Source organism: Thunnus thynnus, chromosome 6 (assembly GCF_963924715.1).
Source record: "Thunnus thynnus chromosome 6, fThuThy2.1, whole genome shotgun sequence".
Taxonomy (NCBI): Eukaryota; Metazoa; Chordata; class Actinopteri; order Scombriformes; family Scombridae; genus Thunnus; species Thunnus thynnus.
Window position 1 is genome coordinate 21,287,440 of NC_089522.1, and position 25,013 is coordinate 21,312,452.

The following is a 25,013-nucleotide window of genomic DNA, read 5'->3' on the forward strand; positions in this document are numbered from 1 at the left end:
CACCTACAATTTACGGTTAACGGCTAACTTGTGACGTCATCTGATTAAATTAACTGGCGTCAGCTAACTAATTAACTTGACCCAAAGCTTGGAGTTGTTTGGTGGTAAGTCACGGTAGTCTAAATGGTTTTTAAAGCCATATTTAACTCTAACTTATTATTAAGTAAACTTTAATATAATATCAAGTCATTAAAACAAGTATCAGTTTATATTCAGTAACTTCAACTAACGTGTTTTTTTTTTTGGCTAACTTACCTAGCTTAAATGAAAAGCACCACTCTGATTAGCATCTAACGTTTGGTTATTTTTAGATGATTTGAGGTCAGTTTAATGTGTGGGATATACAACAGAGTATCAACAAATACTTTAAAGTATGACAAAGTCACTCAAGTCATCCAGTTGAGTACAGCTTGCTAAACTCTGATTTCCAGTGGATGCTCGTCACAAAACTTACAATTCACTGAAAGACATTCATTCAGTTCCCTTCCCCCCAAAGGATAGGTTCTTAGTTTTTCAGGTCTGGCTTAAAACAACAGTCAGGTATCTATATGAACACTGAAAGAGGTTTTCCTTGCTGTAATCATTCCTCCTGTTCATACTCGGTGTGTTTAAAGATCCCCTTCAGGTGCACTTTCAATATGATGGGGGCCGAAATCCACAGTGTGTCCATACAATCATTCTGTGCAAAAATGCATTTTAAAAGTTTATCTGAAGCTTATATGTGGCTTCAGCAGTCTGAATTAATTATATCAGGCGGATACCTGCCACATTTACATTCTTCTTAGCATAAAATTCCCTCTTTGTGTTTCATCGGACAGTGTTTCCCTGTTGAGCTGCAGTGGAATCATAGTAACAAAAAGTGGGACTGTGGCACCAACAGACTGTAACGTTGAAAGATGACCACTTTATTTGACTAGTTTGACTTCAGATCAACTTTTTAATACGTTTATGCACAGAAGGAGGCTTTGTCCCCCTCATTTACATTGGAAGTGCATTGTGAAGGGATCTTCTAATGGCCAGTATGAACAGGAGGAATGATTAAGGTAAGAAAAACTTGTTTCAATGTTCATTTGGGCACCTGACTGTTGATTTGAGCCAAGATTTATATGTACAGCCAATCGTTTATCTTTACTGCACAACTACGCAGACCTTTATGACACAATGCTGAAACATAAAGATTTTTATAGCTAGATTGAGAACAAAAACATTTCAGTGGATTACAAGTTCAGGGGGGTATTAAATGTGAAAGCATATAGGACAAAAGCCTTGGAATTTAGCATACAATTTAACTTGAAACATGTGACTCAAGGGCAGTATTTTGATCAATTTTAGATCTTATTGATTCTGTAGGCTACCACACATTTTAATAATGAAGTTGTGCACATTTTTGCTGCAGAACATAATGTCAATAACGGTGGGTGAATCATAAAGCTGAAATCAGTTTGTGTGGGTTTATCCTCACTTTGGTGGAAAGAACACTGTTTAAAAATCTTAATCCACTTAACTGAAGATAGGCTATTTTGTGTTGTTTAGAGTAAAAGGACACCTTCACAGTATCCCAAAGTAAAGCAAGGTTTTGTATATCTCCTGAGAACAGAGAAGAGGGTTAGAGTGGTTGATAATTGACTGTTAACTTAAGATGTGTCAATGATTTGCCACTTTATATCTTAAACCTTTACCTCTTGACGAGCTTGCCCAACTAAGGGCAAGGTCTCATGCCGGAATCTGGCCTCGAAGCAAAAGTCATTAAAATCTGTCCCTGGTCATGTTTTACTCAGTTCATTGGATCTCACATTTCACAATGCGAGTCCCCTTATACTTATGGTCTTGTAGTCTTAAATAGTTATTGCAATGTCCAACAATTGATGATCTTTTCCTGCATAGTTAATAAAATGAGTAGGTTGCAGCATTTTATTGTAAAGCACTACCTGCATTAATTATGCACTGATCTGGAAAACCAATCGACACAAGAGCTGTTTACATTTTTACCATTGAGCTTGTAGAATTAATATTTAGGGCTGCAATTACAATTTCATTTAGCAGACACTTTTATCTAAAGTGACGTACATCTGAGAATTGAAATAACACAAGCAAGAATCTAGTCAGGAGAGAACAACGTGAATAAGTACCATAAAGCTAAGTTCGAGTCCAACAGGATTAATTAATGATTACTTTCATGGTTGGTTAATCTGCCAACTGTTTACTTGATTGTTGTGGTTTTGTCTTTAAAATGTGAGAAAATAATAACTAAATGCCTGTTATAATTTCAAACAGTCCAAGGTAACATTCACATTGCTTGTTTTATCCAACCAACAGCTAAAAACCTAAAAACATTCAGTTTACTATCTTATATGACAAAGAAGCTGGAACAGGTGAATATTTGGCATTTAAAAAAAAAAAAAACTGAAACGATTAATCTATATATTTAAATAGTTGGTGATTTATTTTCTGTTGATCGATTAATCGACCAATCATTTCAGCTTCGTTAGTTTTACGATAATACATAATATTTGCATTGATGATATGGAATTTTACAGCCTTAATTAAAGGATAGATTCACAATTCAGGTCTGTCTGAAAATGATTATCAGGAGTCCAAATGAACACTGAAACATGTTTTTCTTGTTGTAATAATTCTTCCTGTTTGTACTGGCTATTAAAAGATCCCTTCATAATGCACTTTCAAAGTAAATGGGGAACAAAATCTGCGGTCCTCATTTTGTGCAAAAATGTATTCAAAGGTTTATCTGAAGCTAACATGAAAGGTCAACCATTCTTAGTACAATAACCCCTCTTTGTGTTTGCCTGTTGAGCTGCAGTGGAGGAATAGTAACAAAAGAGGGACATTTGTACTAAAAATATTGTAACTTTTGGAAGGTATCCACTTTATTTGATATTTAACTCGAACAGTTGAACCCCCATATAAGCTGTAGATAAATATTTGAATAAATGTTTGTACAAAATGAGAATTGGAGATTTTGTCCCACATTGCTTACAGTTGCGGTCCAAGCAGGCATCTCGGGGTCTGAAAAGTGAAGCTAGTGCTGAAGTGCCTTACCTGCATTCTCTCTAATGGCCATCGGGGGGCGACTCCAATGGCTCCAAAAAGAAGTCTTTGTATAGAAGTCTTTGGGAAAATGACCCTACTTCTCACTTGATTTATTACCTCAGTAAATAGTTTCCTAATGAGTTTATGGCCTCAATTCGTATCAAGTCTTTTTCAATAAATCATGACATTCATTTTGTAAATTATGGTCCAATTTAGAGTAAAATAGACGATAAAGCAGGGTGTGCTTTAGGGCGTGGCTACCTTTGATTGACTAGTCTCTACCACAGCAGTGTGTGAGGTTCTGTAGTTGGACCCTGGGGACATCCTCCTCAGCTCCACACTCTCATCCAAATATGTTCACTTCTCATCACTTGTGGCTCCAAAAAACCAAGATGGTGATGGTCAAAATGCCAAAGTCGAGAGTCGAGTTGTAGAAATTGTTGGAAACTTGATTGCCATGACATAGGCTACATGTTCTTTATAAGCGTATGTAAACCTTTGACCACAACTGTACATTGAACACATGAAACCTGCAGTGCAGAACTTTTACATATAAATAAACATCCGTTACATTCAAGCCCTCACCAAACAAGTTCACACAATGCTGATTAAGCCTATCACAGCCAGATAAATCTCTCTGTATTTCACAATATAGAGTTTTTAATCTGGTGTCGAGTTTGACATTCCTGTGTTGGCCAGATGAATGCAAACTTCCAGTTAGCTCTGTGCTAACTTGAACTGGGATAAATACTTTAATCATGAATCCAAATGGATCAAATTCTGATAGTGAAACGAGTCATTTTGCGAGGGCTTTGAAAACTAATTATCCACTGTCTTACATTTGCAACAGGGGTGATGGAGTAGGCTCAGTTTCAATGTTCTTATGAGTGCTCAACTATTATTTTAATACAGACTTGAAAAATTGTGAATCTGACCTTTAAATAAGAATGTGAATTGTTAAATAACAAAGAATCAAAGAAAGGGAAAGAAAGAAAGAGAAATCAGTTTAGTTACATCAATAAAACAGCAAAGTTGAACAATCTTGAATCAACTAAAGTGAATGTCCTCTAAAACATGGCCTCCCACCCCCACCTGCATCACAACCCACATGTCTGTGTGTGGACTTCATACATTATTTAAAGAATTTTTGATGTGACACAATTAAGTTATGAAAGCTTGTGACCAGAAGGACACATTTATTTGCTTACATATGGAAAAGGGTACTTAAATATCACAATTTAGGCTACTGTTGTCTTTCATTATCTTGATTTTCATCTCAGCCGTTCAATCATTTCATAGCATGTTGAAGAGGCTAACTATGGTATTTTATAGTCCAGTACAGTATAAATTAGCTGAACAACACATACAGTTTATCCCTGTAATATTTACAGTAAAACTTCACCCTGCAGGATGACATATCTATCTACAGACTACCCTAACCCTAAAGACCAATAATTCATGAATTTAAAGTGACAACAGAGTGGTCTGGAGGGCAAAACAAGAGAGGAGGTGTGTGTCATGCACATACATGACACACAGTCCCTGTTCTGTGTCATCCTGTACATTTTTACATCAGTACCAACTGGCCAGAGAGCAGCTCTGCTCCCTGAACAAAACCTCTCTGTGTCAGTATGCAGCTGCAGCTTCCGAGATGCCCTACTCGGATACATGACCTAGTGTGGAGGGGCTTGGGACTTCAACCACAGAATAGGGGGGTCATGTTTTAGAGGACATTCATCTGACTTACCTGCAGTTTAGGATTTTAACCACACTCGAGAAATTTGTCCATTTACTTCCTCTGGTTTTTTGTCTTCATCGGCTTCAGTCCAGCAGTAACAGGGAGCTCTGGTACACGGTGTTTGTCTTGCCCTGTGTGTCCTCCCCCCCCTTCACTGCTTGGACTGTTCCATTTCGCATCTGAAAAATCAGATAGTTGGAGAAGAGTTCCTTCATGTCAGGGACTGCTGTAGCCACAGCACATAGAGTACTTTAGCTCCTGGATCACCTAAGGTAATATTTCCTGTTAAGTTTTATTATTGTTAATCTTTTCTTGTTATTATTATCCTGTGACGTAGTCCTCAAAGGAGATTTCTCAGCCTCTGTGCAGCTGCCTCTTCCAAAATTGTTTTCTGTTCATAGATGAACAAGCATTTTTTGTGTTTACCTTTTAAAGACGACCCACATGCTTCACCATAACAACAGCATAATCTGAGTGAGGATAAATCTGAGTTAGGATATTTTTTATTTTCATCACCAACTCTTGATTTTGTACTATGTACATATATATATGTATATATATATATGTGTGTGTGTGTATATGTATATATCTTTGTATCTGTCCTCATTGATATGTGGTTATACTTTCTTTTACAGATAAGCAAATGGATGAGAAAGAGCTGAGTGATCCCCTGAATAACGTATCACTGATTAAAGGTAACCCAGCTGTCTTTTTTTTTTTTCCTCTAAACTTGGACAGACAGAAAGGAGATGAATGACTCGGCATTGTTTTGCTCCTCAAATAGCTCTGACCCGACGCAGGTCTGCATATCTTACTAACTGACATTGTGAAGAGAGGGGGGGAAAAAAGCATGAGTCACACTTAAAATGAGTGTCTGGACCTATTAGGGCAGTTAAGTTGGCTTTAGAGCTCACAGTGCTGTAGATGCCTTATTTTAGGGGCTGATTTCTCTAGTGTCAACAGCTTATTGAAGATGGAGTCTCTATGCACAGAGAGCACATCAGCTGACTAATCTGTGTTGACGCTGACATTTAGGGTGACTGATTAAAATAGGATGCACTGGATAATGCAATCGTAGTGCAATACAGAAAACAAAAAAAATCAACAGGGACATTCATGACTTGACAAAATGTACAGGATTATTCGTGAGTGAATCAATTTTTCATGATGAAACGAATTTGTTATGCTGCACCGCACAATATATAGGCAGCACAAAGCAAACAGTGTCCTCACGACAACAGTATCTCAGTCCTTGCTAAATGATATGGATATTTCTCAGTTTCAGTCACATATAGAACATTGTGTAGCTGTAAATTAATATCCGGGCAGTTTCATCAGCAGTTTTAAAGAGACTCATCGAAACTCTAGATGTTCAGTGCGAGCAGTGTTCACCCTCTGATTCAGTTTAAGAATGCTGTCACATTCATTTGGGAAGGAAACCGACAGCGGGGAAGATGGACCATCATGGCTATAGCCTTCAGCACTTGAGCTAAAAAAAGACTTTCTCCTACTTTTTTTTTTTTTTCTGTCGTCACTTGAGGCAGTATGATGCTCAATAAGCCAACCAGTCTGAGGGGTGTTTTTACGCTCACACACACACACACGCACAGGCTAATCCCATTATTATTTTGTCAGGTGTCATCCTGTGACACTAAGACATAATGGCTATAATGACTAATGTTACTAAAGATAACACGTCGGACGCCCTCATCTGGAATTTTCTCTTTCTCTTGTGCTCTTCCTCTCTCATACAAACTAGACACAGAAAACTTACAGGGAGCCCACTCACATTCTCATACTCACTCATTCATACTCATTCATATGCATGCATGAAGGAACACACAACCACGTACACACACATACTGGACTAAACACTGCCCGCCCGTTCTTTGTCTGGCACACAGCAGGGTGGTCATGTGCTTGAGCCAGAGGGTGCCACCAGCCTCCAGTAGTCGCTTTATAGCCTTTCATTTTAGTCACATTTATCTGTGCCACCTGATAGCACTGCTAATATTATGTGTGTGCATGTGCGTGTGTGTGTGTGGGGGGTGTGTGTGGGATTATACAGTATGTGTATGCAGCCATGTGCACCAGACACAATGAAATCACAGTTTTCACGACAAATGCAGCATTTCATGGCAGTCCTCTGATGTTTCCATTTATGGTGCACATGCTTGACCTGTTTTGACTCTTGTTTTTGCCTCTGCCAAATGCTCGGTCTGAGATGAGGTCATCTCTTTTCCTAGGCACAGTAGATTAGGGGATCAAGATATTCACCGGGTATTGCAAAGCCCAAGTATTTGTGGAGCTGTTTCCACCTCTGGGAAACACAACAGACCCTTGACAACCTTGGCTAGTGCATTCCCTTTGTGTATTGTTTACTGTAACTTACTGTTAACAACAAGCACTGTAGACGTGCCAAAGACTCGTACGGCGCTGTGGTAATGAACAATTTGGACTGAAAGCTTGGATAGAAAATACAGAAAATGCAGTTGTTTCTATTTCTGGGTGAGCAATTAGTTTATGTAATAGGCCCATTTTAATATCTTGGGAAATCATTTAGTATGTCAGCCCTGGTTAAATATTTGGGACTCAAGCTGAATGAATGTGGCAGGACTTTGAGTTATCCTTCTATTTTTATGGTTTTGAATTGCCATCATTACCTCCTGATGTGCTAGAATGGCTTCAGCTTTACTTTTCAACATCTCTGAGTCTGTACACATTACAATGACTTTGCAGATAGATAAGAAATTCTACCCTTACAGCTAGTTACTCTCATTTTAATCATAGATCTTTTAATTTGGATAATAGTTGTTGTTCTGTGTTTCATTCTCAGATGACCTCACCAAGTCAAACATGGGATCATCTGGTGACTCAGAAAAAATTATCCAGCGTTTGAATGATGAACTTCAGGCAGCCCAGGAGCTAGCTAATACAGAGAAACACAAATGCATGGAGCTGCAAGGTAACAAATTATTTTTTAAATAAATATTTGATGTAAATAAACACCTGTCTTTCCACTTCATACACATGCACACACACACACACACACACGTACAAAGAGATGACCACAAATGCATGAAATAAATGTCATTATATTTTGTAGGTATCCTGGAGGAAGAGAGAAAAGACAATAAACAACAAGCTGATGAATCTGCAAAACAGATAAAACTTCTTCAAGGTATATTTGTGTGTTGCTTGGAGCTTCCTGTTTTCCCTTGTGAGTTGGAGAGGTTTCTGTTTTTGTCATCTTAAGTAGCTGAAATGTACCACTAATTTAAATACAGGCCAGCTGCGGCAGCTCCAGGATGAAATGGGCATTCTCAGAGAGCAGATAGATGACTCCGGTTCACGCGATGAGTTACAAAGTTCACAAGATGAGGTGAAGTCACTGAGACGTGCCCTAGAGGCAGCTGCTGCTGAGCGGGACCATGACGTCAATGCTGTCCAGACTAACCTGGCAACTGTGTCGAAGGATCTGGACAAATGGCGTCAGACTGCCAACAAATATGAGCGTGAGATCGACAATCTACAGCGTGACCTTCAGCAGCAGAGCAAGCAGTGGCAGAAAACGGCAGAAATACAAGGTACTACGTGGTGCAAATACACATAATGATACAAAATATAATAATGATAGCTTGGAAAAAGGATGCTGTATGTGTCTGATACAATAAATGTAGTGATCATTTAATGAATTTAATGAAGGCAAATGAAAGGAAAAATTTGCTCAGAGAAAAAATGTGTGAGCTGGACAGTTTTATTAGTATAATACAACTCAAAAAACAACCAAATCTGCATAATAGAAACTTTATTGTGCAGTTTTGTAGTAGTATTGAACAGTTTTAAACTACAAATTTATATACTCAGATGTATACCAATTTGTCCAAGCCCGCAGAAAATGTACTGTAACACTTTTTATTAGAAAATTGTTTTGCTATGAATTTTCACTTTGTCTGTAAACCAATTAAAACACCATCTGCTGAGAGAATACAACGTTACATAAATGTTTTTTTTGTTGTTGTTTTTTTTCACAGCCAGTGAGCTGCAGTCCATGCAGGTGGAGTGTAATGGCCTTCAGAAGGAGTGTTCTGTACTGCGATCTGAAAAACAGGACATGGTGAATAAGCATCAGAAAGAAATGAGCAGTGTGCAAAGTGAGGGTGCTTCCCTCAGGGCCGAGAAGGAGGAACTCCTCAAGACTCACCAGAAAGTGTGCGCTGAGAAAGAGGGAGTGCTGCAGAAACAGCAGCAGCTGGAGAAGGACCTTGTCAGGTCAGTGCTCTCTAGCATTATCATGAGCTCACCTCAGTTTCACCCCCATCTCAGTGCTCCCTCTGTCTCATTTGCCTGACTTTTGCTGTACAGTACAAAACACATTTCTCTCCCTGTGATCCTCCACCTATTGAATACAGCGTTGTCTTTTTTCTGGTAGCTCGCGTGCCCAGAATGCTGAGCTGAGCAATAGCCTTAAAGCCCTAGAGAGATCCCAGCAGGAGTTGGAGAAGAGGCTGATGGCCCTGCAGCTCCAGCAGCAGCAAGATAGCAGCAAGCTGCAAACCCAACTGGATGAGGCAGACAGCCGCAGCAAGGCTCTGCAGAAAGAGGTATGCTTTCAAAACCCAGAAGACATCAACCTAATTCCACTTGGCCCATAATTGTCAAGCGTCTCAGAGGGAGTCATGACAGTTACCTGACAGTTGCATCCTGTCTACACTGAATTCCTTTCAGTCGCATTTTTAAAACATATTGGACTAACCAATCCAGCTGTCTACACTGGCCAAGTTAAGACTTGTGCTTTCATACATAAACAAAAACAAACCTGAGTCCATAGCAGCACTGTGGCAGAATGGATCCAGTGATCCACACTGCTGGAGGACTGCAGCTGCTGACATGCTGCTTTATATGGCCAGTGTAGACAAGGTGTTACAGTATTTATGAAATTTCCTACAGGCTCTCTCAGCAAGGGGTAGATGGTCCCCTTTAAAAGCAAAGAAATTCACAGTTTTATTACACACATCCATAAAATGAAATTAAATCCATTTTTGTGGCAGTTTCTGTGTGGATTCAACATATTAAAAAAATAACTGCTGGTACAGTATTTTTATACAGGTGAAACAAAATTAAACAGAGAAAACAGCCTCACTTGTGTGAAAAGCTACTTCCTCAAAGATAAAGGCTAAAAATACATTTAGAGAATATATAATTATAAATATAATACTATATTATATTTAGACTACAGTAAATTGATTTGAAAAATGACACATCATTTAAAAAGGCAATTTCATCTGCCTTTTTAAGTGATGTTCAATCAATGCTGTATTCTGCTCTGTTTAACTGTACGCCTATTTATTTTTTGTTTCAATTAAAATTTTGGAGCATGCCTTGGTAATGGTAATAATTTAATCAAAACTTGCCACTGCTGTTGGTCCATTTTCATGGTCCAGGCACATCTGTATTACATGGACCATTTGGCCACATCAATGATCAAGTATGCATAACCAATATATTTTGGTACTATGGTGTCTCTCCATTTGGAGTTCATCCTCTTCTATGCTTGTAGGAATTATTTAATACATGCATGACACAAACAAATCCAAATTTAAATCCCCAAATCGTGTTAAATCCTATTATGTTAATTGTTTTGACCATAAGCGACGGTGGGGAAATTGTTGAATTTGCATGCTACTAGAGCTAGAAGAAGTGGATGACTTTCTGATACCTCTAAGGAGAACCAAACAAGCTCTTGTGCAACAATTTTTTTTTGCCAGTTAGAACTGATTTTCTACTCCTCTACTGAGAGGATTTAATAAATAAAGGCCCTCATCCTTTATCTGTCCATCTAAACCACTGGCTGCTTTTTCACTGGGTATGTATTATTATACTCTAGGCATTTATTTGCCTGTAATCATGACTTTATAGTGTAGCCTATCTTACAATCACTTCAAATGTGATTCAAATAATGTTTAATCTACAAATTTGACTATCCAACAGACAGCACCTCTTTGTAGTCATCTAATCCAAACTCTGTTTTCATTTGTTGTGGCCATCAGAGACTGAGATTAACACCCGGAGGAAGGATGACTTCCCTACATTTGACAAGTGCTTTCTCTCATGTGCCTAATAGTGGGGCAAAGTATGTGATGAGAATTTTGGGCCAGTTAGGACTGATTTTCTATCCTGAGATAACTAATAAATACAGGCCCTGAACCTGTCATACTCATTGATTTTCATTAATGGAGGACAAAGTGGCAGTCACTACAGCTTAATGTTAAAGCCAACGCAGAAGTGCCTTACTGGCTTCCTCTAATGGCTGTTAGATACCGATTTCAAGAAATCTACTACTGTATCGAAATGAAACTCCCAGCACAAAATTTAAATTACCCTTCAGTCCAAACTTGCTCAACTTGCTGGCGTACTACTGTGCGCTCTCTGGCAGATTTAGCAGGTTGGATGGGGATCATCCACCGCAGTGACTCTCACACAAGAGGAGCAGTGTTGAATGACTGAAAGCAGAGATGAAGTCATCCTTAACCACAAGTCATTCATCCCAAAGTGGTTTTGCCTTTCCAGTTACTGAGTGAAAGTGCCTTTATTGAGGATAGACTTCCCTCATTCTGATTGGGCTAAGTATATAGAAATTCCGCAGTGCTCTGCTGTGCAGGAAAGACTGGTTAAGCCTGTGAAGTTCTGCTGAAACCCTCACTAAACCTGTGAGTTACCATCCTGTAACATTCAACAGTAACCAGATCAGCAACCTTTTGTCTCAGTGTGCTCCTTTATCAGCCAAATTAACATTCTGTCGCCACTTTATCAGGAATACCTTTCTAATACTTCATGGCATGGATTCAACAGGGGGCTAGAAATATTCCTTAGAGATTCTGGTCTATGTTGACATGATAGCATCATGCTGCAAATCTCCCGTTCTACCACATCCCAAAGAGGTTCTGTTGGATTGAGATCTGGTGATTGTGGAGGCCACTGGAGTACACTGAACTCGTGACGTGTGATTTGTAACATGGCATGTTATCTTGCTGGACGTAGCCATTAAAAGATGGGTAGACTGTGGCAATAAATGGATGCACATGGTCAGCAATAATACTCAGGTAGGTCATGGCATTTAAACCATGCTCAGTTGGTGTTAAGGGGTTTAATAAGAAAATATTTCCCCACCACCAGCAGCCTGAACAGTTGACATAAGGCAGGATGTATCCATGTTGCCAAATTCTGACCCTACAATGTACGTGTCGCAGCAGAAATCGAGATTTATCACACCAGGCATCATTTTCCCAATCTTCTGTTGTCCAGTGTTGGTGAGCCTGTTCCCACTGTAGCATCAGTTTCCTGTTCTTAGCTGACAGGAGCTGCAGCTGTAGCCCATCCTCCTCAAGGTTTGACGTGGTGTGTATTGAGAGAAGCTCATCTGCATAGCACTGTGGTAATGTGTAATTATTTAAGTTACTGTCACCATCCTGTCAGCTTAAACCAGTCAGGCCGGTCTCCTCTTTCATTAACAAGGTATTCATGCCCACATAACTGCTGCTCACTGGATGGTTTTGGTTTTTTCGCAGCATTCTCTGTAAACTTTAGAGACTGTATTGCATGACAATCCCAGATCAGCAGTTTCTGAGATACTCAGAACCAACCATTCCACAGTCAAAGTCACTTAGATGACATTTCTTTCCTGTTCTGATGACAGCTGAAGGTCTTGACTATATTTGCTTTCATGCATTGAGTTGCTGCCACATGATTGGCTGATTAACAAGCGGTGTACATACTAATAATAAAACAATAAAATGGCTGCTGTGTGTACACTGAAAATACATTTAAGTGAAGTAATTTTTCTTGTGATTACATTAAATAAAAAATTCTAATTTGCTTTATTCAGTACGAGGAAGCTAAGACGGAGTTGTCTGACCTGAAGGAAAAATATGAGAAGACTGAGCAGGAAAAGCAGCTGCTCACAGTTGAACTTGAGGAGTGCAAAGCCAACATGAAGGACATAGAGGAGAAAGGGACAAAGGTGAGTACTGATCCAGCTTACGCTGTCTTAACTTACATTTAAAGAGGTGCATAAAGTGTAGAAATTATGATCTGTAATTAAGTTAAAAACAGCATTATGGCTATAATTTGCATAAGAAGCAAACATCTTCAGTTGTTTTGGGTTTGGGAGCATGAGCTTTGCTTCAAATTTTGCAACAACAGAACATTAAACATGTTTTAATTTTGTGAAATGTCTCTAGGCACATAAGTGAATCTTTTGTACGATTCACAATATTGCTTTTTTTAATCTCAGCACACCTGCTCCCCTCTACTCATCCACCTTATTTTACAGTTGCTTTTAGACATTGACAGCCATGTGTGACTTTGAGATTTGTATAAACACCAGTTACAAACACAGACTACTGACTAAGGGGTCTATTAATAAAGCTACGCCCAACTAAAGTATGTCCCATTGCAGTTGATTACAATAATATCCCTTCCCTTCTGTAGACTTCCCTATTGCTGCCTGTTCAAGCCATAGTCATCGGCCTTATCCTGGCTTTGCTGTATTGGTGCTTCGGCGCATTGTGGTAGTAAGGTACACATTATTCCTGTCAAGTTGGCCTACATCTTTCATTCCCATCAGTGTCTTTTAGATCATTGCATGACATAATCAGGCTTTCCTCATTCCCCAGAATGCCTTCCTTTGGGGAAACTCCAGAAATTGATGCCTCAGAAACCTAACCTTTCTAATCATACAGTTCCAACATCTGACATCTGTTTGTCTTGTCTGGATGGCTAATGCTTAACAACTGTTTCTCTCAGTGGGCTTGAATGGGCTTATCTTTATCTTAAAGAGCTGTTTTTAACTCACATTCTCTGTGCACTGCATTGGTCTTAATGACAAGCTCCCTCTGTCAAAGCTTTGGCGATCCTTGGACGGGCGTTTTCATGAGGTGATGCTAATGTTTCCGTTTCTGTGTCACCATTTGTTTCAGAAACCGTGGATGATCTGGGGGCCTGCGGTCGCTGTGGCTCTAACAGCTGTGACTGCTGCTGTGCTCTTCAGGACCTGAGGGCAACTTGCTCAAACACACGCACACACACACACACTAGTGAATCCATATTTGTCATCAGAAAAACTTGCCCCCGTATCATATCTGCACTATTAATTAGGAGGGCTCATACTTAACCCTGTTTAATTTTTAAGATGCTCTATTTTAGATGGCAGAGATGTTAATAAAAGAATGTTGGTTTTGTGTGCAAATGATTAAGTTTGTTTGTATGTCCTTTATTTGAAGGAATCCAGTTGGGTCCATTTTTTTCCTCCAGTTTACTATTTTGAGTTATAGGATTGTCTATTAATGAATGTAAAGATACTCTGCACACTTAGGTAAAGTTTATTTATATAGCACCTTCCACAGACACCAGTCACAAAGTGCTTCACAGGCACAAAAAAATTAAAGATAAACATCAAATAAAACACATAACTAATTCTAAATATATTGGATTTCATTTTAGATGGATTGCCTGGAGTTCAAACCTTCCTAAATGTAACTCATCTATGTAATTGTCCAAATAATAAATATTGTCACAGTAACGCAGCCCCTAACTGAGTGCATGATGAACGCCCTAGATAGATAAAAATACATCAGTGGCTGTTTGTGGTGGATACCACTTAGTAACGTCCAGTTAGTGTAAGCAACATCTATGTGAAAATGGCTAGAGGCCTGTTCAGCACATTTTGGGCAAAGCTATTTCAGAGTTTAGCTGATCGTTTTTCTATCCAGTGTCGTCCTGAAATCTATTTTTGATTTATGATGATTAAAGTGATACAGCAGCACCTGATATATGTAAACTTTAGCAAAATCTAGTTCAGGATTATAATTATCCAACTCCTGTGTATGTGTTTTGACTTCTGCTTTCCATTTAAGATACAGTTGCTTAAAGGTAATGATGACAAAATATTACATTTATGTAGGACAACTCGTGTCAGCACCAGCTACTGTTTGTCGTATGACTTTATCAGATTCAGTTGACATCCTGGCATCACCCATTCACTGTTTCCTAAAAAACAGGAAGATAAAACAAAGAACAAGAAATATCAGTGTTACGCACATCATTATTGTGCCAATAAAAACACAAGTTAATGTTAGTCATGGAAATCAAGTTTATACATGAGTCACTTACTAAAGGGAATCCTGTGACATATGAAATCACAATATTATGAAGCAGTTCAGTAACATGTCCTGTTTTTTTTAAACTGATGCAACACTAATCTCAACTTGCTCACTGTAAACTGTACATAAACCCAAAACCTAAATTTGGTATTCATTCAAGTTTTTTGTCAGTTAAATGTTTGCATGCATTTAACATTACATGATCTGTGGAACATCTACAATGTTATCATAGAGTAGCTCTATTGATTTGCTGTGTTTATGATCATTTTGAGTTTGTAAATAAGTACAAAATCTATGTATTTTGTAAAGAGATGGAAAGGTATAGTTTCTTGGGTTTAAAGTTTATGAATAACTAACTGCTTTACAATGTATGAGTGACTTCAATTAAAGCTCTTAACCTCATTATTGTACCTTTTATAGTCATTGCGTAAGCACCGGCCACAAAGCTTTATCGAGATGAGCTCAGATCTCCTGCAAGATTTAGTTTCCTCTGAAACCTTTACATCCTATTGAGCTCATTGCAACCCTGTAGAGCAACACATAAATATCTGAGTTTCTTTTTTTTTTTCTTGTGTGTATTGCCCACTTGTATAATGATAAGTGAACTTCCTTTACCAAAAGATATTGTAGGTTAGATCCTCTGATATCACTTGTTCAAGCCCTGTTCTAATGACACCGCTGTATTGCAGGTGGCATGTAAAGCACCTGGTTGACGCTGACAGCAGGAAGTACAGAATGTTTTCCTCAGAGAGCGAGGTTTTCTCAGGTGAACACAGCACGCACGTCAGCTGGCCAACAATGCACCACGGAAAAAAGACAGGACACACAGTATACACAGTGATACAGTGAACACCTGCACTGTGCCTGCGGTTTGACCTGTATGATTGAATGACTGTGTTTGAGATGGGTCACAGTATAATGACCAGGAAATAATAATTATCATCTGGCATGTGAGACTGGACAACTTGCACATGGTTTTAGAGTTTTTGAGCAAGAGAAGTTCAGGCTGGTTCCACAAATTCAAAAGGGGAACATTTCAGAACATTTAGTTTACATGGATTACCTGTTATAATGGATACAGTGTTCTCTGTCTCAGCAGCCAAGCCTCTCCTATAAATCTCGCTAGAACAAAAATCTCCATATTAAAATGCCAACTCAACATACCAGGTTTGGACAGCCAGAACAAATCAAGATTTTTTCATTTGGATCTTTTTAAACAAACAATTCCTCAAATCATTGTACAATGACACCAAGATCACAAAAAACAAACGTTGCTCTTCAGGAATACCTTTATATCTGCCCACTTCAGTTGCTAGTGTTAAAGTACCAGTTGTTAACTAAGCACACAGAGACCTTTGCCTTATCTGTAGTTTTCATTTTTTATATGGTTCTGTATAGTAATCGTCTTTGGTTTGAATGTAGTTTCTAAACTTTGGCTCAGAAATCTTACAAATGCACTCATCTGCTCCAAAAGAAATACCCTAAATGTTTACATATACTATATACTGTACATCTTGTCATAGACATAGGATCCAGCCATTGTTGGTACACAGAGCGAATAACACCTGATTCTTGTAGACCTTTAGAGTTGAATCATTGTTAATTTTAAAATTTTGTAATCAATTTCCAGGGGTTTTAATATCAACTGTGCACCAATTATATATTTTTATCTAATGTTTTGTAAGAGATAACTGCCTCTTGCCATTGCAAAACTTCTCAGAGGGAGTGAGTTTACATAATCATTGCATTGTTTAAACCAGTACTTTTTCAATAATCAACAATATCACTCCTTTAAAGATGTTAAAGTAGCATTTCACTGATTTTTAAGCATGAAGGTCATCAGGTTTACTACTCATTCTCTGAGTTGTTTAATATCTTCTGTGGCATCAGGGTTATCAGCCTTCTGCTAGACCACACATTTACAACAGGAAGCTTGCATTGAAAACAGGAAGTGTTGGGTTTTCAAGAAGTGGGCATTTAGTAGGCAGAGAGTGTCTGATGAATGATGCCGTTGGGTTGAGTTATGGGAACTGGAGGATACAGTGTTTTTGGAGCTTGACTCATACTAGGAGCTTTAAGTCTGCCTTTTTGATTTTGACCATTCTTCTTTTGATCTAAGTACTAGTAAATTGCTGGAGTGGTCCCTTTAAGGGGGAGCAGATGTGATATAATATCACATAAACACAGTTTGATCATCTGCTGTGGGGACCTGAACCTCTGCAGGAAGATTACAGGGCTAAATGCTCAGTGCAGCCGCACCCTTCAAGCATGCAGACCACACTGATGGCAAGTCTGTGAGCAAGGATGCAGTGTATTTCTCAACAGGATGACAAGTCTGTTGCTAAATTTCAGATTTCACAATGTCCCATAAGTCACAGCTCCAGAGGAAATCACTGACCCTTGAGTAGATGAACAGTTTGACATGATGCACCTGATCCACATTTTTGTGTTGCTATATTGGCTGTGTCATTTCCTCTGTGCAGGCTTTGCTGTGTTAAGGATACAATGTGACGACCAGGATGACGTGACGTGAGGTTCTAGCCCAGACAACCTAGAGAATAAAATGTGTGTGTAACGGTTGATGCAGAACAGATTGAGGACAGTCCTTTCGTCCTATATAAACCGAAATATGAGAATAATTCCCACGCAAGGGGAGCCTCTCTGCGGAGTTGCTGTGTCCATTTGTTCTGCTCTAGTTTGTATGTAGGTCATCTGTAGTGGTCCAGAGATGCAGCAGAATGGCAGCACTACACTGCATGAGATGGTATTTTGCAGTATAATATTGGGCTTCAAACAGCTCTAATTTAATGCAATGTAATTCTGTGTATATCTGTAATAATTAAACCCATTTCTCAAATCACAACACTGTAAATAGCTGAGACCTTTTCTGCAATCCTGATCCAAATGTTATGAGAAATGTAACTTATTATCTGCTTCTCATAGTTGTGATACACCACATGTTTTTATGTCTCCCAGGCCAGCATATGCAGAAAAAAAAACACTGCATGGACCTTTAAATAACAGCAGTCATTTTGATTTTCACACCATCCCAGAGATCTATCAAGTCTAAATCACCTCTGGAGGGCAGTGTGTTTGTGAGATGAGGCTCTCTTGGTTCATCAGCTTTGATTCTTCCCTTCAGTCAAGGAAATCCCTTCAAAGTGCCTGTGAAAAAAGGATCTGAGGCAGAAGTCAAAGTCTGTGGTCCACAGCTGGATCAGAAGTCTGTACACCAAATCCCTCAGTAAGCTTCACTATAAGCTGATGCAGAAGTGATGACGCCCTACAGTCTGTGGATGCCATGACACCCCTCAGATCTTCACTGCTGACTGCAGGAGTCAGGGGACACGCCACAGCTTGTCTCTCTCATGACACCCAGTGGTAAGTTTTGTACTTGAAGCTTGAGCTCCAGAACAGATGTGGATGTGTGTTAAAGTTGTCTGATTTAGCCTGAGATTTTCAAACAAACCAATAGTGGATATAGAAAACACATTTGGTGCTTTACTTAAGTCTCCTTTGGTGAGAAATATGTTTTTCTTCTTGTTCCTACAGTTGAATGTTTGAGCTCCTCCATGCAGAGTTTGACACTAGAAGGTTGTTTTCACATCCATCCGCTGAAAGTGGAAAGTTTCTCTGAGCTCATTTAAAGTTCATGGTACTATGAACATGATTTGTGACATCACAAATAGTTTGGAAGCCAATCCTGGTCCAGTATTCAATTTACACAAGTGTGATATGGAAACTTGAGGCCTGCAGTGCGTAAACACTGAGAATGGATTTTACAGTGAAGTAGGAGACATCTTGTGTCCAAGAGTTAAACTTTTGAGATTAAATATGTTTGTATATCTCTAGTTTCTTTTAATGAGGGAGAAGGACCAGATGTCATTTTAGGGATTTTAACAAGATAATTTGACTTTTTTGTGGAAAAACTACAGACACAAATTATTATTCAAAGTGGAGTATTTTACATACATTTGACAAACATGTCAGGAAGGGATGTTAAAAGTAAGACTGTGAAACATGCTGTACACTGCCTGAACTCAGTCAGAAGCAAAATCTGGATTGTGCGTTCACTTTAAAAGATTGACCGAATGATGTAGCGGCCCAGTTTTCCCCAATGATGAGTAATAATCAATGAGTTTATCCAGAGCAAACATAATCTGCCGGAACTAACTGCACTCCACAGGGACACTTCTTTGTTTTTCATTTCAGAAATATAAGCTACTATTGGTATTTATGCTCTTAACGCATCAACAATACTAAAGATACAACTAAAGTATCTGCATGCTGTAAAACGAATCAACAGAATCGCAGCGGTCACATGTGCCTGCCTGTGACAGAAGAAACGAGGAGGAAAAAGTCATCTGAAAAGTAAATTTTTACATATTTGAAAAGACATTTTGTGGGATAGAAAGATGTTTTAAATAGTTTATCTGTGCACAAGTTGTATATGTAGGTTACAGACTTTCAATGTTTGTAAAATAGCTTAATATAGATGCACATTGCATCATTTTATCATCAGTTCTTTTGTGTACTTCTCTTATCATGTGTTATTTTTTAAAAACTATTATTTCTCATCATCAACAAAACATTGTATGGATGCAGGATACTGACTTTTCCCCTTCCTTCGACATTTCATGCTCTTGATATTGCATGAGTGTAATCTGTATTCGAGTGTATCATGTTTTTTTTGTTTTTTTTAGGTGAGCTATGGCAGCTGATCTGGATGTTGTGAACCTGTTTATCATTGCTGGGGGAACACTGGCTATTCCCATCCTGGCCTTTGTCGCTTCCTTCTTTCTCTGGCCCTCAGCACTCATTAAAGTGTATTACTGGTGAGGTTGATAACTATGTTGTCCTCTGCTTCACTTCATATTTCAATACCTGGTGTTAATTCCCTCTGGAAGTCCAGGGGGAATTAACACCACCATAAACACCTTCCAGATGTGCCAGAAATAACCTTTCTACCACAATGATTGCAAAACATGCTTCCAATCAAAATAAATGTCATTTGTCATTCTGAAATTAGAGATATGTAATTTCTGAAAACGTTTTTAACTCATTCATATCAAGTTTTCATTCATTTTCCTCTCAAGTACCTTAAAGGTTGGAAAAATATCTCTATATCAGCATGTTTATCTTATTCCACACTGTCTCTCAGGCTCCATTGAAGCTAGAAGATGTTAACATTGAGTTAGATAATCAAACCCAAGACTCTATGTTGCTTATGGCTGTTCAATTCCTTAAAAATAGAAAAATTGCAGATGTCTTGTATACTTAAATACCCAAAACTCAGCCTGACAAATTTTTTATCCACTAGAATTTAAACTATAATTGTTTGGCTGCACAGTGTGGCTGAAACAGTAAATGTGACCTTTATGAACATATACTGTGAGAAACTGCATGTCAGATCAAGTCAGTTTATTTAAATAACCCAAAATCAATTTGTCTTCATGTATCTAAGCAAAATTTGCATCCAAGTCCATTATCACTTTGCCTAAATTTGAATTCCAGTGCAGTCATGTCTGTGTGTGTGTGTGAGCTCAGATGTACCTGCTCCTCTACAGGTACTGGAGGAGGACTCTAGGCCTGCAGGTGCGTTATGCAGACTGCGGTGGCTATCGCTTCTGTTACTCCTACAGAGGAAAGCCTGGGATGAGACCCTCCATTTTAATGCTGCATGGCTTCTCTACTCACAAAGACACCTGGCTCACTGTTGTCAAGGTCAGGGGATCCGCAACATAACACATCACAGTTTCTGGCTATGAACTCGTGAGAAAAGCACTCAGCTGATTTCATTTAAAAAGAAAGAAATGAGTATCAAACTTAAGATTCGCCATTTTTGAAGAAGCAGTGACAGCAAACATAACTAGATCACAGGCTGTTAAATCTTAATAATAATGTAAAACATGGTCATTTAAGTACTTGAAGCATTTTGAAGAATTTTGAGGACAGACAATATGGAAGCACAGAAGGGCCATAAGGATTTGAATCTTACAAACACCTAATTGAGGAATTTACATACCTCTAATTTAAATACCATTGAACTTGTAGCATTGAAATATAAATGTATGTGGTTTGTATTTCCCTCTTTGACATGTGCGGGTCATTTCAAAAGTGCAGTTTGCAAAACCAGATTTTAAGGCTTTTGTTTGTTTGTTTTCAAATTCAGCAGGTTATTTTTGGATCTAAAAATTCAACTCAGGTAAAAAAAATTCAAGTTACTCAAGTTGAGTCAATGAAATACAGGATGAGAAATTCAACATCTGGACTGCCAAGCAATCGATCAAACCTCTGGCCAATCAGGCTACTTTCTGTCAGTCACATGATGAAAGATCAGACACTTGAATTTTCTGTCTGTATTTATATCCCCCACCCAAAAAAAATCTACTTTTTGAAATTGCTACAACTTGAAATGACCTATACTTCACTGCTATAAAGTCAGTGATGTTTAAATTTCAACATGAAGTATTCAGCAGTAATTAAATTTTACAATAAGGTGTTCAGTTCAAATTATTTCGACCTTTCTTTGCCTCCAAACATACATAAATGGTTTTAAGCTGTACTTTCTCTCCTCTATTCCTCCAGTATTTACCAAAACATCTGCACATTGTGTGTGTGGATATGCCCGGCCATGAAGGAACAACACGCACCAACAGGGAAGATTATTCCATTCAGGGGCAGGTCAGAAGGATCCATCAGGTACACTAAAGACAGAGCTACTGTATAAAATGAATGGATGTACAGTGTTCGTCAGCTGCCTAAATCATTCCACTGAAAGTCTGTTTTTTGTACCTCGTTCTTTTCAGTTTGTGGAAACCATTCGCTTAAACAGGAAACCTTTCCATCTGGTTGGAACCTCCATGGGGGGAAACGTAGCGGGGGTTTACGCAGCCTGCTATCCCTCAGAAATCTGTAGCATGACTCTCATTTGTCCAGACGGTCAGTTATTCTGTGTGTGTGTGTGTTTTAAGTCTGACAAAGAAAGTGCAAAGAAATGTATACTAAACATGGGTTTCTGACCTTTGATTTAATATGATTTGATTTCATTTGTGTTTAAAGGTTGTCATAAAGTACTGATTATAAATAATTAAGAATCACAAGACACATAGCACAAACACAAATTTTTATTTCACTTCAGCTTCAATTTTTTTGTGTGTCTATTTATGATTCCAAACAAAATGTGAGTGTCAGTTTCTAATCAGGAAACGCTGATTTTGTCCTGCAGGTATAAGACACCCAAGTGAGACCAAATTTGACAATCATCTGCAGGACTTGGAGCACAGCAATTACACATTAAACATCCCGCTGATTCCTACCACACCCGAGGAGATGGAGGACATGTTCAAACTTTGTTCCCATGTCCGCTTTAAAATCCCTCAGCAGGTCAGGTCCGCACTTGAAAATGAAGGCGTCATTCATTTCACTTTATGTGCACTCAGAAAGGATGACAATCAGAAAAAAATTGTGGGTGTTCATACATGTGCTGTCATTGTTTAGATTCTCCAAGGATTGGTAGATGTCCGGGAGCCTCACAACACATTTTACCAAGAAGGTTAGTTCGCCTGAATTTCCTGTGTAACAGTATAGTATACAGTATATGTTGCATGAAACACCGACCAGTCATTTTCTTTCTTTTTTCAAATAGTATTCATGGAGATTGTTGATGAGACTTCAAGATACGCCTTACAGGAACACTTACATCTGATCACTGCACCTCTACAAGTGTTATGGGGCAAGCAAGACCAGGTAAAATATGATGTTTCACTAACGCCGTGACTCAGCAAAGCCTACATTAGTACACAATCTGGCAGCTTTTGGTTATAAACTAATCCTGAAATTCCTGTGTACCAACTTGTATCCTGAAGGTGGTGGCTCATGTCTCTTGCTGCTCTGTTAGTGTCTGAGTAAGAATCTGTAGGGAAATGGCAGTCACATATCTACAAAGACATGATAATTAAGGAGCTGAAATGATGGTTTGATTAATCACCATTTTGATAATCAATTAATTGTTTAAGTCATTTTTCAAGCAAATATGCCAAACATTGCCTGGTTCCAGCTTCTCAATTGTGAGGATTTGCAGCATGAAGACATTGAGTGGTGGAATGTACCTAAGTACTTTTACCCAAGTACTGTACTCATGTACAATTTTTAGGTAATTGTACTTCACTTGAATATTTCCATTTTGTGCTACTTTATACTTCTACTCCACTATATTTCAGAGGGAAATATTTTACTAGTTACTTTTCAGATCAGTATCATATATCTTATACATAAAACATATGATCAGACAGACTATCCAACAGTATAAGGTCTTAAAATGTGTTCTCCATTGACAACATTAATATTCTGCTTACATGTACACATCTTTTAACCAGTTTTAATATTCAAATAATATATATATGATGATAAATATAACATTCTAAATTGGGCCATTTTGCATAATTGGTACTTGTATTTTTGGCATTTTAAGTGCATTTTGCTGACTGTTTACTTTTACAGGACTTTCACTTGTAATTGAGTATTTTTTGAATTGCAGTATTGTTACTTTTACTTAAGTAAAAGATCTGAGCACCTCTTCCGCCACTGAAGACATTGATGACATTAGGCTTTAAGAAATCTATAGATATCTATTTTCCAAATGACTGAGTGATTAATCAAGAAAATAATTGCCAGATTAGTTGATAACAAAAATATTTGTTAGTTACAGCCCTACATAAATGTCCCATATTTCTTCCAGGTGGTGGATGTCTCTGGAGCTTCAGTCATTGCAGAGATGTTGCCTGGATGCAGGGTGGACTTGCTGGAGAATTGCGGCCACTCAGTGGTGATGGAGAGGCCTTGTCGGACAGCCAAACTCATCCTGGAGTTCATCATTTTGCAACAAGAAGCCAGGGGAGGCACAAAGAAATCTTCCTGAACCAAAGACTTTTAATAATTTCCTTCTATTGTAATGCTGCACGTGTTCCTTGTACGTGACATGCATGTAGACAGATGTCCACACTTCAAAATTTACATTAAAGGAGAGGTTCACAATTTTTCCAGTCTGTCTTAAAAACAACAGTCAGGCGCCCATATGGACACTGAAAGAGGTTTTCCTTGCTGTAATCATTCCTCCTGTTTATACTGGCTGTTAAAAGGTCCCCTTCAAATGTACTTTCAGTGTAAGTGATGAGGGCCAAAGTGTGGCATCAGATTGAGTAAGACATCCTTCACCCCGGCAACACCCTGCAGCTCCTCCTGGGGGATCCCAAGGCGTTCCCAGGCCAGAGGAGATTTGTAATCCCTCCAGCATGTTCTGGGTGTGCTCCAGGGTCTCCTACCAGTGGGACGTGCCTGGAACACCTCCAGAGGGAGGCGTCCAGGAGGCATTTTAACCAGGTGCTAAACCACCTCAGCTGGCTCCTTTCAATATGAAGGATTTTGTGATTTTGTGCAAAAACTCATTTAAAAGTTTATCTGAAGCTTATATGAGTCTTCAGCAGTCTGAGTTAGTCATATCAAGAGGATATCTGCCACATTTACAGTCTTTTTAGCACCAAATTTCCATTTTGTGTTTCCTCAGATAGTGTTTCCCTGTTGAGCTGCAGTGCAAGTATAGTAACAAAAAGAGGGACTGTAGCAGTAAAAAGACTGTAACATTAAAAGATATCTATTTGATTTGACTAAATTGGATGGCTGAATCTTCATATTAGCTTTAGATAAACTTTTAAATACATTTTTGCACAGAAAGAGGCTTGTGGATTTTGGCTCCCATCACATTGTAAGTGCATTATAAGGGGTCAGTATGAACAGGAGGAATGATTATTGCAAGAAAAAACCTATTTCATTGGTCATTTGCACCTGCCTATTGTTTTAAGACAAACTTGAAAAATTGTGAACCTGTCCTTTAAGACAGTGAGCAAGGTTTATAGTGTTCCAGCGTTTCTTACATGTAAAGTAAATCACAGTGAAGCATTTAACTTGTAATGTAAACTAATCATGTGAATAAAAGTCCCAGGTATGTGCATGGTGTTGTGTTGTGTGCATGCAGAGGTGGCTGCAGATGCAGATGCAGACTGTGGCTG

General features: G+C 38.6%; 1 protein-coding gene across 1 annotated transcript; it reads left to right on the forward strand.

The window, feature by feature from the left end:
• The first annotated feature begins 7 nt into the window (after positions 1 to 7).
• On the forward strand, positions 8 to 24,955 carry LOC137185268 (uncharacterized). Its single transcript, XM_067593615.1, has 20 exons — positions 8 to 104; positions 4,874 to 5,058; positions 5,422 to 5,481; positions 7,623 to 7,751; positions 7,893 to 7,967; positions 8,074 to 8,373; positions 8,821 to 9,058; positions 9,219 to 9,390; positions 12,672 to 12,806; positions 13,277 to 13,359; positions 18,089 to 18,173; positions 18,282 to 18,327; positions 19,655 to 19,781; positions 20,514 to 20,670; positions 21,535 to 21,648; positions 21,756 to 21,888; positions 22,175 to 22,332; positions 22,447 to 22,501; positions 22,595 to 22,695; positions 23,687 to 24,955. The coding sequence occupies exons 3-20, from the start codon at positions 5,430 to 5,432 to the stop codon at positions 23,864 to 23,866; spliced, it is 2,340 nt and encodes a 779-aa protein (XP_067449716.1). The 5' UTR covers positions 8 to 104; positions 4,874 to 5,058; positions 5,422 to 5,429; the 3' UTR covers positions 23,867 to 24,955.
• The last annotated feature ends 58 nt before the right edge of the window (positions 24,956 to 25,013 follow it).